The 14,880-nt window shown below is 38.9% G+C and overlaps 1 protein-coding gene across 10 annotated transcripts in view; it reads left to right on the forward strand.

Annotated features, from left to right (window-relative positions):
* Positions 1-14,880, forward strand: part of MAST2 (microtubule associated serine/threonine kinase 2) — a 192,168-nt gene that overhangs the window by 110,951 nt on the left and 66,337 nt on the right. For all 10 annotated transcript variants that reach the window (XM_027648987.1, XM_027648977.1, XM_027648978.1 and 7 more), the window contains one exon: positions 13,132-13,223. In XM_027648987.1, coding sequence (XP_027504788.1) covers positions 13,132-13,223 — 92 coding nt within the window. The remainder of the gene's footprint in view (positions 1-13,131; positions 13,224-14,880) is intronic.

Raw genomic sequence — 14,880 nt, forward strand, 5'->3', positions numbered from 1 at the left:
TCTGTTGGATTACATGGAAACTTAATGGGTGTTTTGCTCACTAATGGATGAGTTTTGGGGAGCTTCCAATACACTTTCCATTACAGGACATTTGCACTGCTTAAATACAATGAAAGAGACTGGTCCAACGAATGGAAGAGAGGTCTTCCTAATGTCCCAAAATATTTGTAATGATTTAGGCAATCCACATGGATTGCTGGTAATTTCTACTTTATTTGGGATTCTGTGGAAATCATGTTTTATATTCATTTTGAATACTATTGGCTCTTTCCCTGCTAGACTAAAACCCAAAGAAAGGGTCCTACAGGGTTAATGCCGAAGTTTTAAGCCCTGAAAGCTCTTTGTTCCGATCGAAACTCTCTTGTATGAACATTTGGCTATTGCCCAGGACAAACCAGTTTTTCAAGTCAAAACCTTTGTGGGGAGGAAATGAAGCAACACACAAATCGTGGACGATTTCATGAATTATTTGGATCCTTCACATGAAAGAGACAGCTAAATATAAGACAATTTTACACTGATGTTCTAAGTAAGCTAAATGAAATACTGGGGAAAGAGGCTGGTTTCAGCAGAGGTATGAGAGGGGAGATTCTGAAGTTCACAGAGAACACTTGGATGAGATCAGTGCTACTATGGAAAGTAAGGCAGAAAGAGTACATACTGGCACGTGTTTGGCCTGAAAATGTGCAGTTCTTGTGTTTAATTGAAGTCGACACATTTGGGTTTTGGAATCCTTACAAAGTCTGTGCATCTGCTTATTTCAACTGTTGTTTGTCTCTGACAAGTGCCTTTTAAATCTGAGCACCCATCAGTTTAAAGCTGTGGGATGGCTCTGCCCATGCTGTGACATTAATCTTTGCAGGCCCTTGTTCTTCGAAGAGGTGTGGAGTTGTGGTGAGGAGCAAACTAAAAACGTGTTCTCTGGTGCACTTGGGATTCCCGTTATTTTACTGGCAGCTGAATGGGGATGTTGACAAGGAGCTGTACACCTTAGAGCAAAATGGTTTTTATAAACAGCAGACCTTATTTAAGATATACAATATAAGGTATATCATCTCCTATCCCGTACACCTACCTGAAGACAAATGACTTAGTTTTCGGTCTGGTGCTGCACACTTTGGACACCATCTCAGTTACCACACTGAGCAGGCAAATATCTTATCAGAGCATTAAGGAAAATGCTTTTGAAGTGATTTGATTCTGCATTTGTAGCTAATTATCAGATAATCCCCGACTAGTTTTTCTCACTCTATAGCCCAGTTATCTTTTTTTTTTTCCTATTATTTTGAGGACTACAGAGTAATACCTAAGTGTTCTTTAGAGGAGATTTGCAGATAAAATAACATGCACTTCTGTAGTGAAATGTCACAGTTTATTCCAAGCCTCTTAAAAATTTAGTTTTAAAGACTGTTCTGGTGTGTTTGCTTTTGGTTCTATGTCACCTGAAGATGGAAGAGTCCAGAGAGCTGAGATTCAGAAGCGGGATGCTTACTAGTCCTGTACGGGGGAGTCCTTGTGCCAGATGTGAAATCCAAGACTCCTGATACCAGTTTCTCTTGGATATAGTTTTAGGCAATGCTGTGCAGTAAGTTGGACATGTTTTGAGATTGTCAGCTTAATGAATCACCATCTTTTCCATAAAAATGCTTTGAGTTTGAGGAGTTGGTGCTTGACTATCGTATTTTATATGAGGACAAAACTTAGTCATGTACTGAATATCTAAGCAAACGTTATGCTTATACAGTGGTATGATGCTTCTTTGAGCCTCCCCATATCCATTACTGCCTGCTGTGTTTGTGTAGTGCTAAGCATGTAATTTAAACTACTTCAGAATTAATAGAAGATGTAAACGTCACCTCACGTGTTTTGTTTGATGCTGAAGGAGTTACTTTTGGTGTCACGCGACGCTGCCAGTGAGCATGTGCCACAGGAGAGCTGCCAGGGCTCAAAGCAGTGTCAGCCTCTGTAGATTAAAATCTTCTGCAAGCACATGTGAGAACAGTCCTTCCCTGAATCTTTGTTCTCTAAGGAAACTACCTCGAATCCTGCGGTGGCATTTGAAATGCCTTACTTCCAGTATATTGTGTGTTTTCCTGTCCTTTAATTTCGTTCCAGTCTTGATTGCATGGTAAATTTGTATGTTACAATTAGCAGACTTAATTTAAATTAAGCATGATTGCTGTTTGAATACCTGACTTTCTGTTAGTGTTTGCATTTGTCTTCCTCTGTGTCTTCATTTGTGTATGCTCTGCAATTTTTGTGGGTCTCATTTGGTTTCATGCTGGTTTAAGACCTTGTGGTAGAAAGTAACTGGTATGGCAAGAAAGCTGGGATGTGGCAATACTCAGCTCCCAGAAGTGTATTTTACAACAGTCTTTTACTTATACAGAAATAGGCTATTGTTATTGAACACTTCTCTCTTTCTCTGCTTTGTATCAGAGAAAATTGGGGCTGTGTTTGCCTGTGCTTGTGAGTTTGTGCTAAAGTTTGTTAGACATAATTTGTGAAAATAATGGTTACCTGTTCTTAGTTCCTGTAGTTATGACTAAATAAATAAAGCACTCAAAAAGCTTTTAGCAGTTTCTTCATTTGCATTCTGATCCAATTTTAGATGAGGTACATTTATTAAATATCTGCCTTTTTTAAAAGCTGTGTAAATGATGGCTCTCATTTTATTAGGTTTTATGTTTTTTTCCTGATTTCTTCTATGATTTGATTTTGTTATCACTGCTACCATCCATTTATTTTAGATACATTCGCGTACTTGTACTTACTGCTCTCTACCATCTTGCTGTATGTGGAATTGATTTTGATTTTACTTTTCAGCCTTTTAAAGTAGAATAGCTCTTGAAAAAAGTACACTTCCATAGGTGATGGTGAACTGCTTCACCCTTTGGATGTACTGCAGCAAGCTTTAGCTGTCAGCTTGTGGCTTCTAATGTTTGTGTTTTTCTTCTGCTTCATTTTGTGAATGATTGTTCCAGTTTCAGCCCACTAAAATTTCAAAACTCTGTGTGTGTATCTATTTGTAGTACACGTTTGTAATAGTTATTAAACTGGAACAGCCATCCTTGTATGAAAAATTGATGGCTGTTGGGTAATGAACATTTGGCTCAGATAGCAAGTAGGCTTTACACAAAAGAATGAGGTTTAACATGTAATCAGGCTTGATTGTTCCAGAAACTTCCCCATGCTGGGGATCTGAGGGCTGCTCTTTGTGCCAGGGCAGGATCTGCACCCTGGGCCTCCTCCTCTTCTCCTGCCTTTTGTGGTTTTCCTCCTCCATTAACATGAAATGCCTTCTACAGGTCTATGTTCTTATTATTTTAGTAGTCAGCTTATTTGATCTGATATATACTCCAATATAGTTATCTAATGTATTTTTGTAGCTAATTTTTTCATGTTTTTTTCTAAGTATGTTGTTTTTATCCGAGGCAGTGGTTTATTGACAGTCCTGTCTCTATAAATGAGTGAGGACCACGTAACTGAATACCTGACTTACAGCACATGAATTTATACCAGTTTTACTTACTTGCTACACTGAGCATTTTCAATGTCCACAGAACTTCAGCTCCTGTCTGTTCCCTTCTTTGACATTTAAAGCCAAGCCTTACCTAGGTACCCTTCTTTTCCTCTCTGCCATTCAATGAGTGTATTGATTAGAAGTGTCCCAAGCAGCATTTCTTTTTCCATAGCTGAAGGGCATAAACTACAGGGAGCAATATGTATTCTCTTTCTGTGTCTGTTTTGAATTAAAGCACACACATCTCACCTTGCCTTGCTCTAGTAGGAAACTGCTCTGCTCAGCCCTGTTTGAGTCCAGGCAGGCAGAGCATGGCACATTCCTGTCTAAGGCATCTTAGTCCTGGACAAATGTCAAAAGTTTTGTATCCTGCTTGCTGAGATTACAATTTTCTTAAGCCTGGATATTTTCCTAGTATGTCCATTGGCCTATCATCAGCCTACCTTAGCACACTCATGCTCTGCTGCTATTTTTTAGAGACATTTTTGAAGATTTTTGTCCTATCTTCGTGTGTGTGCAAATATAGTGAGCTGCAAATTGTTTTCAGTTCTTCTGTTTGAAGTCCATATTTTAACACTTTCAAAGGAAAATGGTTTTCCCCTCTTTTAAAAATGAACTTTTCTTCATTGGACAGTCTTTTAGAAATATCCTCTCCTTAAAAAGAAATTTTGTTAAGTTGATGTTGATTTTTTTTTTCTGTTGATTTAATTTTGTAAGAAGCTGCTAAGAGTTGGAAAACATTATTCCTTTAGAAAGGGGAGGGTCTTGTTAATGAAAACAGCACATTCTCACCTCTCAGGCTAGAATTTATAAATTTAAATGATCATTGTAAGGTAGGCAGGTTGAGGCTGATTTTGTGGAGCTCTGTTATTATCTACTACACTTTGCTGTTGGGGATGCACTTGAGAATTGTTTACCTGTTCAATGAATATTTTTTTATATATTGAAACTCTGCAGAATTAAAAAAGGGAGAATGGCAATCCTAGTAAGATAAAAGAACATGGTTCTCACAGCAGCAATGGTTAGGGCAGTGCCTGGGTCAAAAAGGTAGGAGGGGTGAGAGTGTTGATGTATCAGTGGTGCAAAGCATGATATGTTGCAGCTTACCTTGGTGGGTTTTTTTTTTCTTAGAAGTCAGATATTTTGGTCCCTCTAGATAAATTCAAAATATCCAGAAAGCCTTTCTGTCAAAAGGCATGCAGAACTGAAAAACTGAGGGATGGTGATTTTACACGAAGTTACCTAAAATGTTGATGAATTGGTTGCAGATGAGGACCCAAGGAGCAGATTTACTGTCTAACACATCCTGTCCCTGTTGTCTGCCCTTCTGACACACTTGTCCAGATGTGGTCTATGTTCTGTTCAGGATTTTCTGTACTCTAATCTACTGGAAACTGCTTGCAAGTTAAATATGCTGGAGGTTCTTAAGAAAGTTGATGTCTGTCTTGCCCCTGGGGGAGCTGAGGATGGCAGTAAATAAGGCTCACCTGCAAAATATCAGAGGCACCAGGGATGGAAGCATGGCCCAGCACTTGACTGAGAGCCAAAGGAGAGCTGTAGTTCCAGCTGTTGGAAAGCATATCACAAGTGTAACATTCTGCCAAGCAAGCACAAACCCTGAACCTCTTCAGTAGGGTTGTTATTGTTAGTCTCTGTTGTTGGAAAGATGAGTCCTAGCTCCACTGGAAGGGTTTTGCTCTGTTGATGAGAGCACCTTCGGAATATTTATTTTTAAAATTTGGTGAATAATTCAATTGCAAACATACTAGTCCTGTTTATATTCAGAACGTTCCCACCCTGGTTATTACTCTGTTCAATTGTGTGAAAATCTGTGCAGCAAAGGCAACACCCCTGACAGTCTGATTTGGGTATTATTTCTAAAATACTATATTGTTAGAAGAGATTTAAAATTAGATCAGTAATTTATCCTCATGCTGAGATTTGGAACTGCAGGTAGCTGATAACGAGCTAATTTGTAACATCTTTTGATTCTTAAACTAAGAAAATGCCCTGAAACAAAATGAAGAAAATTGTTCACATTCTGTGCTACAAAGCAACCAAATGACTTTTTGTATTATTTTATGCAAGATTTATATTAAATCTGGAAAACTTTATTTTCATTTTCAACTCATTTGCTTAGTTTTCTGGATCCATCTTTGGGGAGAGTGTTTAGACTGTGTTTGTTATATTGCACACCTGCATATAATTGTACTCTGCATGGTTAGAAGATTTGAAACAATATAAAATCATTTTGTCATTTCATTCTGGAATTTGTTTGCTTGGATTTTTTTGGAGGAAAAGACTTATGACGAACTGTCTTCTGTGAGAATTGCCAAGTGGAGACTTATTTAAAAAGCAGCTCTGCTACGTGAAGCATTTAATAATAGATTTGGAGGAAATGAGAAATGAAAGTGTGCGGTTAAGCTTAGCTTTCATTAAATCATCCTTTCACATTCTGTGATGTAACTTCATGGCACTATAATGCATAACAGAACTGAAGTAGGAGATAGGAATGCTTGAGAAGGTCACTCTATGTTTTTGCCCCTTAAATAGTGTTTATATTTATTCTGGGGTCTCTCTTCCATAATCAGACTTTTTTTTTTTTTTACTTTTTTTCTTTCACACTAGAACAAAGATAGGCTTTGGAGGGAGGAATATTTTGGAATAAAAGTGGCTTCATGTAGTTGAGAATGGCTGTACCAGTCACTGTAATTTGTTGTGACATCTCATTTTGTTTGCCTTTGCAGAGTTGTTCCTATGTTGTTAATAATGCAAAAGGTCTGAACTGTACAGCGTGGTGCAAGCAGGTGTGCACCAGCCTCAAACATTAGGCAAAATAGACATAAATTTGGTGTTCACTGGAAATTTTACCCTTTTCTTTTGTAATTTCTTAGCTTGAGATGCTGCTGCTGCTTCAATTTGAGCTCTAAATGAAGCAGAAGGGTTTATCTAACATACAGCTTGTTTTAGATGAAAGGAAAATGGTCTTTCATACAATAAGTTAATTCCTAAGTAGTAAGATGTTAATCTTCCTTAAAACAAAAGAACCAGTCTGCATCCAGTTTACTCCTTGCTTTGTAAGTCTTGCATTGCTCCACTCCTTGTTACTGTGTTTTGTTAGCATGAAAAAAGATGTTGTTCATGCGTTTTACCCCCATTTTCTCTTTGGATATCTGTACAGAAGTGCAACCCACACTTCACAAGTTGACTGCATCTTTTACCTCTGTGCTCCTCGTCTCACAGAATTCACGTTTTTCTACAGCCATCTGCACATTGACTCAAATTTACCGGTACCAGCATGAGGCATGGGAACACCCCTTAGCATCCATCTTACTTTAGTGCAGAAGGGAAAGGCTTCAACCAGGACATTTCACTTGTTTCATGGCAAAATGAAGTTGTCTTCGCTTTCCAAGAAGACTTTCCCAGACCTCATACATGACTGTGTAAAATGTCTTCCTCTGAAGCAGCTCACACATTGCATGTATTTGAATTAATAATATGGAACAGGCATCAAAAAAAAGGAGGGAGGGGGGGTGAAGCTTTTCATCCTTCATGTAACAAACACCCCTGAACACAGAGTGAGTCTGCAGCACCCTGGCACAAATGTCACCTGCAGCAAGCCAGAAATCTCCGAGTAAAATGTTCAGATATAAAAAAAAAAAATCATTTTTTACCAGTTTGTTTTGTCTCATGAGCTTCAAAAGAACAGGCAATGCAAGTTTGAGTAGAGCCTGGCTCGCTTAACAACTTGCATCTGTTTCTGTGGTTGTAGTAACTACTCCATGAAAGCTTCTTGTGGAAGAGGATCCTGTACTTGAACCAACCAAAAAGTTGGCTTTTATTGTTATTTTTCCTTAAGGTTAAATTCCTTTAGGTTCCAGAGTTCAGTCGTATTTGAAGCTCTTCAATTAGGTGGGCAAAACAGGAATACTGCATTCCAGTCTCAAGGTCATGGGAGTTAGGGATTGACCTTGTGCAGAAATGAATGGCAGGGAAAGAGTGTCTAGAAATGCGCTGGAAAAAGGCTCCTCAGTTAATTAGTCTGAACAAGGTAACCAGGAAGGGATCCAAATTCAGGATGTTTCCTTGCTCATGGGACTTTAATGACAGGAAATAAATGCAGTTTTCCTGGGTGGTGCTGGGAATAAGATAGTTCTGTGTCTGTTGTGATGGAGACTCTGTCTTCGATCTTTAAGAAGTTGCTTGTTGGACTTGTACTTCCATCCTTCACGTTTTAAGTGCATGTAACTGTATTTCAGTAAGTGTTTGTTGTAGGAATGTGCAAACCACCAAACCTACACCATGAATAATAACACTTCCCCCCCCCCCAGTTATTCTAGGATGAATAACTTTTAAACTGTTCTTGAATGTGGGAAAAAAAAAAGAAATCCCTTGAACCAGATGCTTACTTTTCTATTTTTGAGAACTAATTATCCCTGTTGTTGGTAGTGCTAAAGCTTACAAAATTGCTTCCATCTTTGAATTACTATAATTAAGACAATAACTTCCACATCTAGTTAACATTTCTGTGCAGCTGGTGCATTCATTGACATGCAGATTTTGGATTTTGTAAATTTTCTGCCATTGTGAATAAAAATTTTAAATACTTATTTTCATTTCCAAAATGTCTGTTTCTTGTAAAGAATTCTTTGTAAAGCAAATCAACTGAAACCAAACTTCTGTAACATCAGAGGAGAATCTGGTGAAGTTTGGTTAGGTAATATTACATTTTAGGAAAATATGTAACCACAAATAACTTTTGTAGATATGATTGCTCTGAATTTTGGATCCGAGTCCACAGGGACTTGGGGTCATTGAATTGAATGTCAAATCTGGAACAAGTCTGATGTTGGACTTCTGAAGTGTTATTTTGAAAGAAATTATTAGTTAATGGAAGAGTTAATCTGGCACTCTGACAGCTTGAGGTGGTTTGCAAAACTAAAACTGTATAATTAAAATGAAAATTTTTATTTGAATGTTGGACTTGATGATCTTGGATGGTGTTTTCCAACCTTAGTAATTCTATAATAAATTGCTAGTCTGAACAAAATGCATTCATGAATATTAACCAAAATATGATTTAAGATATACTTTTTCCATACATTCTTATTTCTTCTCATTGATTTCTGTCAAAGTCAATGAGAAGACTTGTGCAATTGGTGCTAATCTTGTTTACTTACATAGTCAGTAGCTTCAATATGAGACATTCTATAAATTCAGGTAAATTTGAGAAACTTCCTTATTGTTATTAGTTTCTAATAACCAGCAACACTATGAAATTACTTGATGGTGGTGGCTGGTTATGTATTTTTAAGTTGTTTTTTTCTGTGGCCTTGCATTCATTGCATGAATGCCTCATGGACGTTAATGAGTTTTGCTCAGTGAGTTGAAGATGTCCCCCGAGGAAACCACTAAAATAAAGAACCAAATATTGATTTATGCTGAAGCTGAAACATTAATTTCTTTTTCAGACTGAATATGCACATGAAACAAGGTGTACTCACGGTGCTCATTTTAGAGGCTTGACATGGGATTGTGTGTGGGGGCAGAGAAGGTTAGTTGGGGTGTAGCTGAAGAGCCCCTGTGCTGCGTGCAGCTCAAAGATACACTGCCAAGTGTGCTCATAAATAACTCTGGCCAGGGGTGCTGCCTCCTGGGTGCATTTCAGTGGGTCCAAACCCAGTGTCCAGTTACCAGACCCATGTCCGATGTCCTGCCGTGTCCGGTTTCAAGAACGCGCTGGGGACGCTTCAGAGCATGTAACAAACATTATTTTTACTGCAGGCAGAGAAGTTAACTCTAGAAATAGTTAAAGCTCTATTTCCAGAGTGATGCAAAGGTGTTGTTTCAACTATTTGGATATAAACTGCGCGTTTTGCTGTGTGTGTTCAGGGTTAAATCCAGTTGCTCCCGTGCTCTCACAGGTTTCTAGGCTCGGGTTTGTCTGTGTGGGTGTGGGACCTCAGGGTCACAGGGGGTGGAGGGAGAACACCTCCAAATCACTCTGCTGGTGGAGCTGGACCCTGCAGCTCTGGGCTGTACAGAAACTCTGTCCTATTAAAATCGTGTTTTGCCTTAGCTGGAAGATCTGGAGGGGATTTGTTCTCTGAAATGATGACGTGGGACCTGAGGAAAAAAAGGTTAACAAGACCCATAGCAAATTGTGAGAGGAAAGGAGGGTCAGGGTAAGGGTCGCCTCTCATTTAATGAAAATAGCAAACCTTTGGCTTATAAACAAATAATAATACTTAGAATCTCTCTGGACTGGTTAAGAACTTGATTTTTTTCCTAGTTAAAAAACTCAGATGTATAGCCAACCTTTTCCTCTTCTGCTTTCTCCTATTCAATCTTTTCTTACGTAGATTGAATTAATTTTTGAGTAAAAAACCATACAGTGTTGTTTTGAGAATTGGTGAACAGAAATAATAACTAATGCAATTTAAAAGATTAACAACGTAGTCTCCTCTTTATCATTGGCCTGGTAGCTCAGTTTTGAACCCAGGACTGTCTTTCTGGCTAAAATGCATCTTCCAGGAAATAGTTTTTTCTTCATTGGAACTGTTTGAATTTCTTTGACACAAAGCCCTGCCTAAAGCCAGTTTTGCTTCTTTCATATTTAGCTGTTCTTCTTTAGGAGGTGCTCAGATGCTGTCAATAGTGACTTCCTGGGGAGAGGTTGCCCAGCTGAAGTCACAGAATCACAGAACATGCTGATTTGGAAGGGAGCCACAAGGATCATTGAGTTCAACCCTTAGCCCTGCTCAGGACTGTCCCCAAGAGTCACACCATGAACCTGAGAGTATTGTCCAAACAATTTTTGAACTCTGTGAGGCTTAGGGCTGTGACCACTTCTCCGGGAGCCTGTTTCAGCACCCAGCCACCCTCTGGGTGAAGAATCTTTCTCTGATATCCAACCTAAACCTCCCCTGACACAAATTCAGGCCATTCCCTCGGGTCCTGTCACTGGTCATCACAGAAAAGAGATCGGTGTCTGCCCTTCCTCTGCATGTTACCTCCTCCCTTCCCCCCACCCCTTTTTTTTTTTATATATATTTTAGTGACTACCAAACTTCGTCTCTCTTGTTCTGTATTTCCTCAAGGATTCCTAGATCTGTTAAAGTTTTGTGTCTATATCCACAGAGCTCTCTTCAACCAGTAGAGTGTATGATTGTATTTGTATATTTTTCTCAACACATAACAGGAATTTGAGAAGTTAGGAGTTCTGTTTTGTTTTTAGTATCTGTGTTTAAGCTTTGCCTTACTGCCAACACACATGGGTCATAGAAATTGCTAAACAGGCCCAAGTGGTGTTTCCCCTTTGCAGATGAGAGATCCAGGGAAATTGAAAGTTATCCAATTTTGAGGGTGTAAAGAGAATAATGTTTTATTCCCAACTTGGGGCTAGCCTTTCACTCCAAGCCATTCTCTCCTCTGGGTACATTTGTGTAAACCTGACCTCTTTTAAGGGGTCTCAGCTGTGCTTGTTCTCCAGCCACTTAACCCTTTCTCTTTTGGTTCCTTGTCTTTACAAGGACAGCAGAGAAAATGGGTTTGTAAAACTGTGTTCAATTTGGCAAACACAGGCAAGCAGTTAAAATGCTTTGAGTTTGGAATAGTTTGCTTTCCCTGTTACGCTGTGGTTTAAAATATACTAAGTTTCCATAGCCAGCTCCAAACATGGCTGTGGTAAAGTGTACTTTAAGAATTCTCTTTAGCAAGGAGAATATGACCATAGAGAATGGAGCTCTATTTTCTCATTATAGTAGTGTTTTATATTGAGCAAGATCTTGAATTCCTGTGTTACATTTTATAGTAAAATATCCGGGATTTTTTTTATGTTTTACGTAGTAATATATATTATACTAGAACACTCAGGAATTTCATGTTGTGAGAAAGATTTTCTGGTAATATAAACAATGATTATCTGGTATTAATGTTGGAATTGAGTATTCAATCTTTTTTCGGCAGTTACTGGAATAGTGTAACTGAAAACATGTTCAAAATATCCATGAACTGAGATTTTAAGCTTCTTAAAATCAGTCTGTTAGTTTTTCCATATGATGTGCACAATGGCAATCAGGTTTTGGATGGACTGTTGTTGAATAATACATGAATGTAAATGGAGATTGTATGGAATCAGTTGGATAATTTTGAGGAATGCTTTAAGTACACTAAAGAGCCTGAATAGCAGTTAATGGTGCTTCAACTTTATTACTGTTTATTATAGTTGGCAGTTCAGTTGTATTTTTTCTGCATCAAGTTCTCTAGTTTCCTATAGAACAGCAATAAAAAAAGCTTACAAATAATAATAGTCAGATGCACTGTATCCTGTGGCAGCAAAATAGTTTTGCATTAAATTGTAGTTCTTGGCAGTCTGAGTGTGTTTATTGTTGGGCAGCTCCAGCAGATCAGCCAGTGCAGGACAGACCTGGCAGACATCAGCATTTGAGGCTCTACAAGCAAAGAGGCTTTGCCTGTGCCTGGGGAACCCAATGTGGAGCTTCACAGGGCACCCCCAGACTGGGGCCAGCAAGCTCCTTGGTCAGCCTCTGCTCAACCTTCCTCACTCCTGGCTGTTCTCCCACCCCTGTCAACACCAATGTGATTTTAGTTACCAGTTTTGAGAACTGCTGAAGGAAGCAGAAATGTTTCTGACATCTAGAAAGCAAGCTGGAGGTACAATGAGCAAATGTATGTAGCAATAATATATACAACTTGGTCAGTTGTGAGATTTTGCTGTTTAAACAACAGGAAAAGTGGCAATCACAAAGTGATTTAAATGTCTAGTTGCTCTTGTTCACAGCTCCCGTGGTTTAAAACTGTTTCTCTTGCCCATTGCAATTCCTTTTATTATCTTTAAAGCTAAATGTTTGCTACTAGCAATCACAAGCTGGGAAGCAAATGGAGGAACACATCCTTCATTTGGCTCAGTTCTGAAACTCCACTGAGAAAAAAAGTAGATCTGAACTGCCCCATAAGAAGTGTCACTTTCCTTGCTGGAACAAAGTCACGGCAGTGAGTGGAGTTGATGTGGCAGAGGTGTGTCTGATCTTGCTTTGCAGAGTTTTCCATCAGTCCTGCCAAGTGCGTTCACAAAGATTTTTGAATCCTAAGTTTTAAGTTTAGTCAGTAATCCTGCTCATCTGCTAAACTGTGCTAACACTTTGCTTTGTAATTTTAACTTTGCCCTAAGGAATGTGCTCTGCTTTCTTATAGTAACAACCAACAATTGTCATGGATTTATTTGCTAGGTTGGATATTGGTAAGAATATCCAAAGCACTCTGGGGTATTGTACGTTTTTTTGCTTTTTGTGAGATTTGTAAAGCTTAAGTTGCACATATTCTGTGAATCAAGAATGAATTATCAGCTATCTCCAGTGGCCTTTGCAGCATATGCTTCCAGAGTATTAAAACACCTTGTTGCTACTTTTGGCCCTGTACATTTACTTCTTTGCAGGGTCACTACCGAGGTCGAGAGCATAAGGAAACACAGACCTAAATACTGAGATTCCTCCTTAGCTGAAAGACGTTCTGCAGGACCTGCCTTCAGGTGCTGTCGTTCATCTGACCATGCCTTAGTGCTTAGTGTTCATCTTTCTTTCTTTCAGCTGTCGGACAAGCAACAGAAAGAGTTTGATTGTAACATCCAGCACGTCTCCAACTCTCCCACGACCACATTCCCCTCTTCATGGGCACGCAGGTAAGTCCCTGGGACTGCTCTACTTGGGAATCATTAGCAAAAATGTCAGTGGTCATCGTGGTGAGTTCGAACATATTGATACTCAACATCAAATGCGCTCTTTGGAGAGCATATTCTGACAAGAGTTTTTCACCTTCTCTAACTTATAAGAGGGTCCTTGTAGTTTCAAGATAAATATTTTATGTTCCATACTTCCTAATTTGCTTCCGTGTCCGTCCTCCGCTCTTCCTGGGGGATTCAATCCTGCGAAAGAACCTGAGATGGAAAACAACGTAAAATAAAATTAGATAAATACATTTAAATAAATATCTTGTTTTGAGTCTCCGAGCATGGTTAATTTGTGCCAGTGATTTAACTGCAGTTCTCGTGAGAAGGAACATCCTGCTTGTTTCCGTATGCCTCTGGCAGCTGTGCACTGTGCCATTTTATGGTCTCTATCTGCTCCTTAGAGCAACATGAGGTGCTTGGGATTACTTTTTCTTTTTTTTTTTTTTATTTTTTTTAAATTGCTGCCAATTTTGTGATGGCAGCAACTGTGAAATGCTCATTTCAGAGCACATGGGCAGGTGCTTGTTATTCATTGAGGTGAAGCGTGCGGAGATGTTCTTTCTATGAAAAAAGAAGGAATGATTCTTCAGAAAGGGTCACACATGCAGATTCAACAGCTTGCCTGAACAGCATGTTCTCTTGATGTTTTTGTTGCTGAGGGAGGTAGGTGATGTGTGACTGCAATGTTTTTGCTATTTCAAAATGCCAGAGAAGATGGTTGGGCTCCAGGTATGGCCCCTTATGGGCACCAGTGAGTAGCATGAAACAGCTTGGACATTTGTGGCACATCCACAGTGGAGCCTGTCTGGAAGCACATCACTGCTTCCTGCAAGACAAGGAACTGTTGTTTTCATTATAATCAGACTTTCTTCCTCCTACATGGCAGCGTGTTCTGTAAATGCTTTCTGGAGGCTGAAACTAAGGAAATGCTGAGAAAGAACAGCACACTGATAGTAGCTCAGCTAAAAGGAGCCATCTGCTTCTGTTTGCAGAGCTTTGCATCTTGAGAGGTGACATCCAGCCTGTTGAAAGGAAAAAGAATGCTAAGTTATTGTTCAGGGATGCCCATGAAAGCCTCTTTCACTCTAAGTTATCATAAAAATCTGTCATGTTTGCTTGGGATGCTATAAAAAGCCCAGTCATGGAAGGCTAGGAATTTGCTTTAATTATATATTTTTTTTTAAATAACCCATTATTTTCAAATTAAAATGTTAACAAAATCTTTTAGGTGATAGATTAAAATAATTTTCTTTTTGCTTCAGAATCTGAAATAGGATGCAGGGCCAAAAGTTTGGATAGGGCCATCCCCTTTCACCTCAAACTCCCTTGGTTCTGTTGTGTGTAATTATGATAGTCATAGCTTTGTAAAATTTGGCTTCAACGAAGCATTTTTCATGGAAGAAATTCTCCACATAATTACACTGTACTTCTTACTTTGAGTTAATATATATTTTGTTTTACAAATTCTGAATTAGCTGTACAAGCCTTTAACTGAGAAAAAGAAGTGTCCTGGCTTGGCCGATTGCAATAAGATGTTGATATGATCGTTGCTCAGAAAACAAATGCAGGATTGCTCATAATAGAAACATTTACATTTTCTTTTCTCTTC

This window comes from Corapipo altera, unplaced genomic scaffold (genome assembly GCF_003945725.1).
Source record: "Corapipo altera isolate COAL_440 unplaced genomic scaffold, ASM394572v1 112, whole genome shotgun sequence".
NCBI lineage: Eukaryota > Metazoa > Chordata > Aves > Passeriformes > Pipridae > Corapipo > Corapipo altera.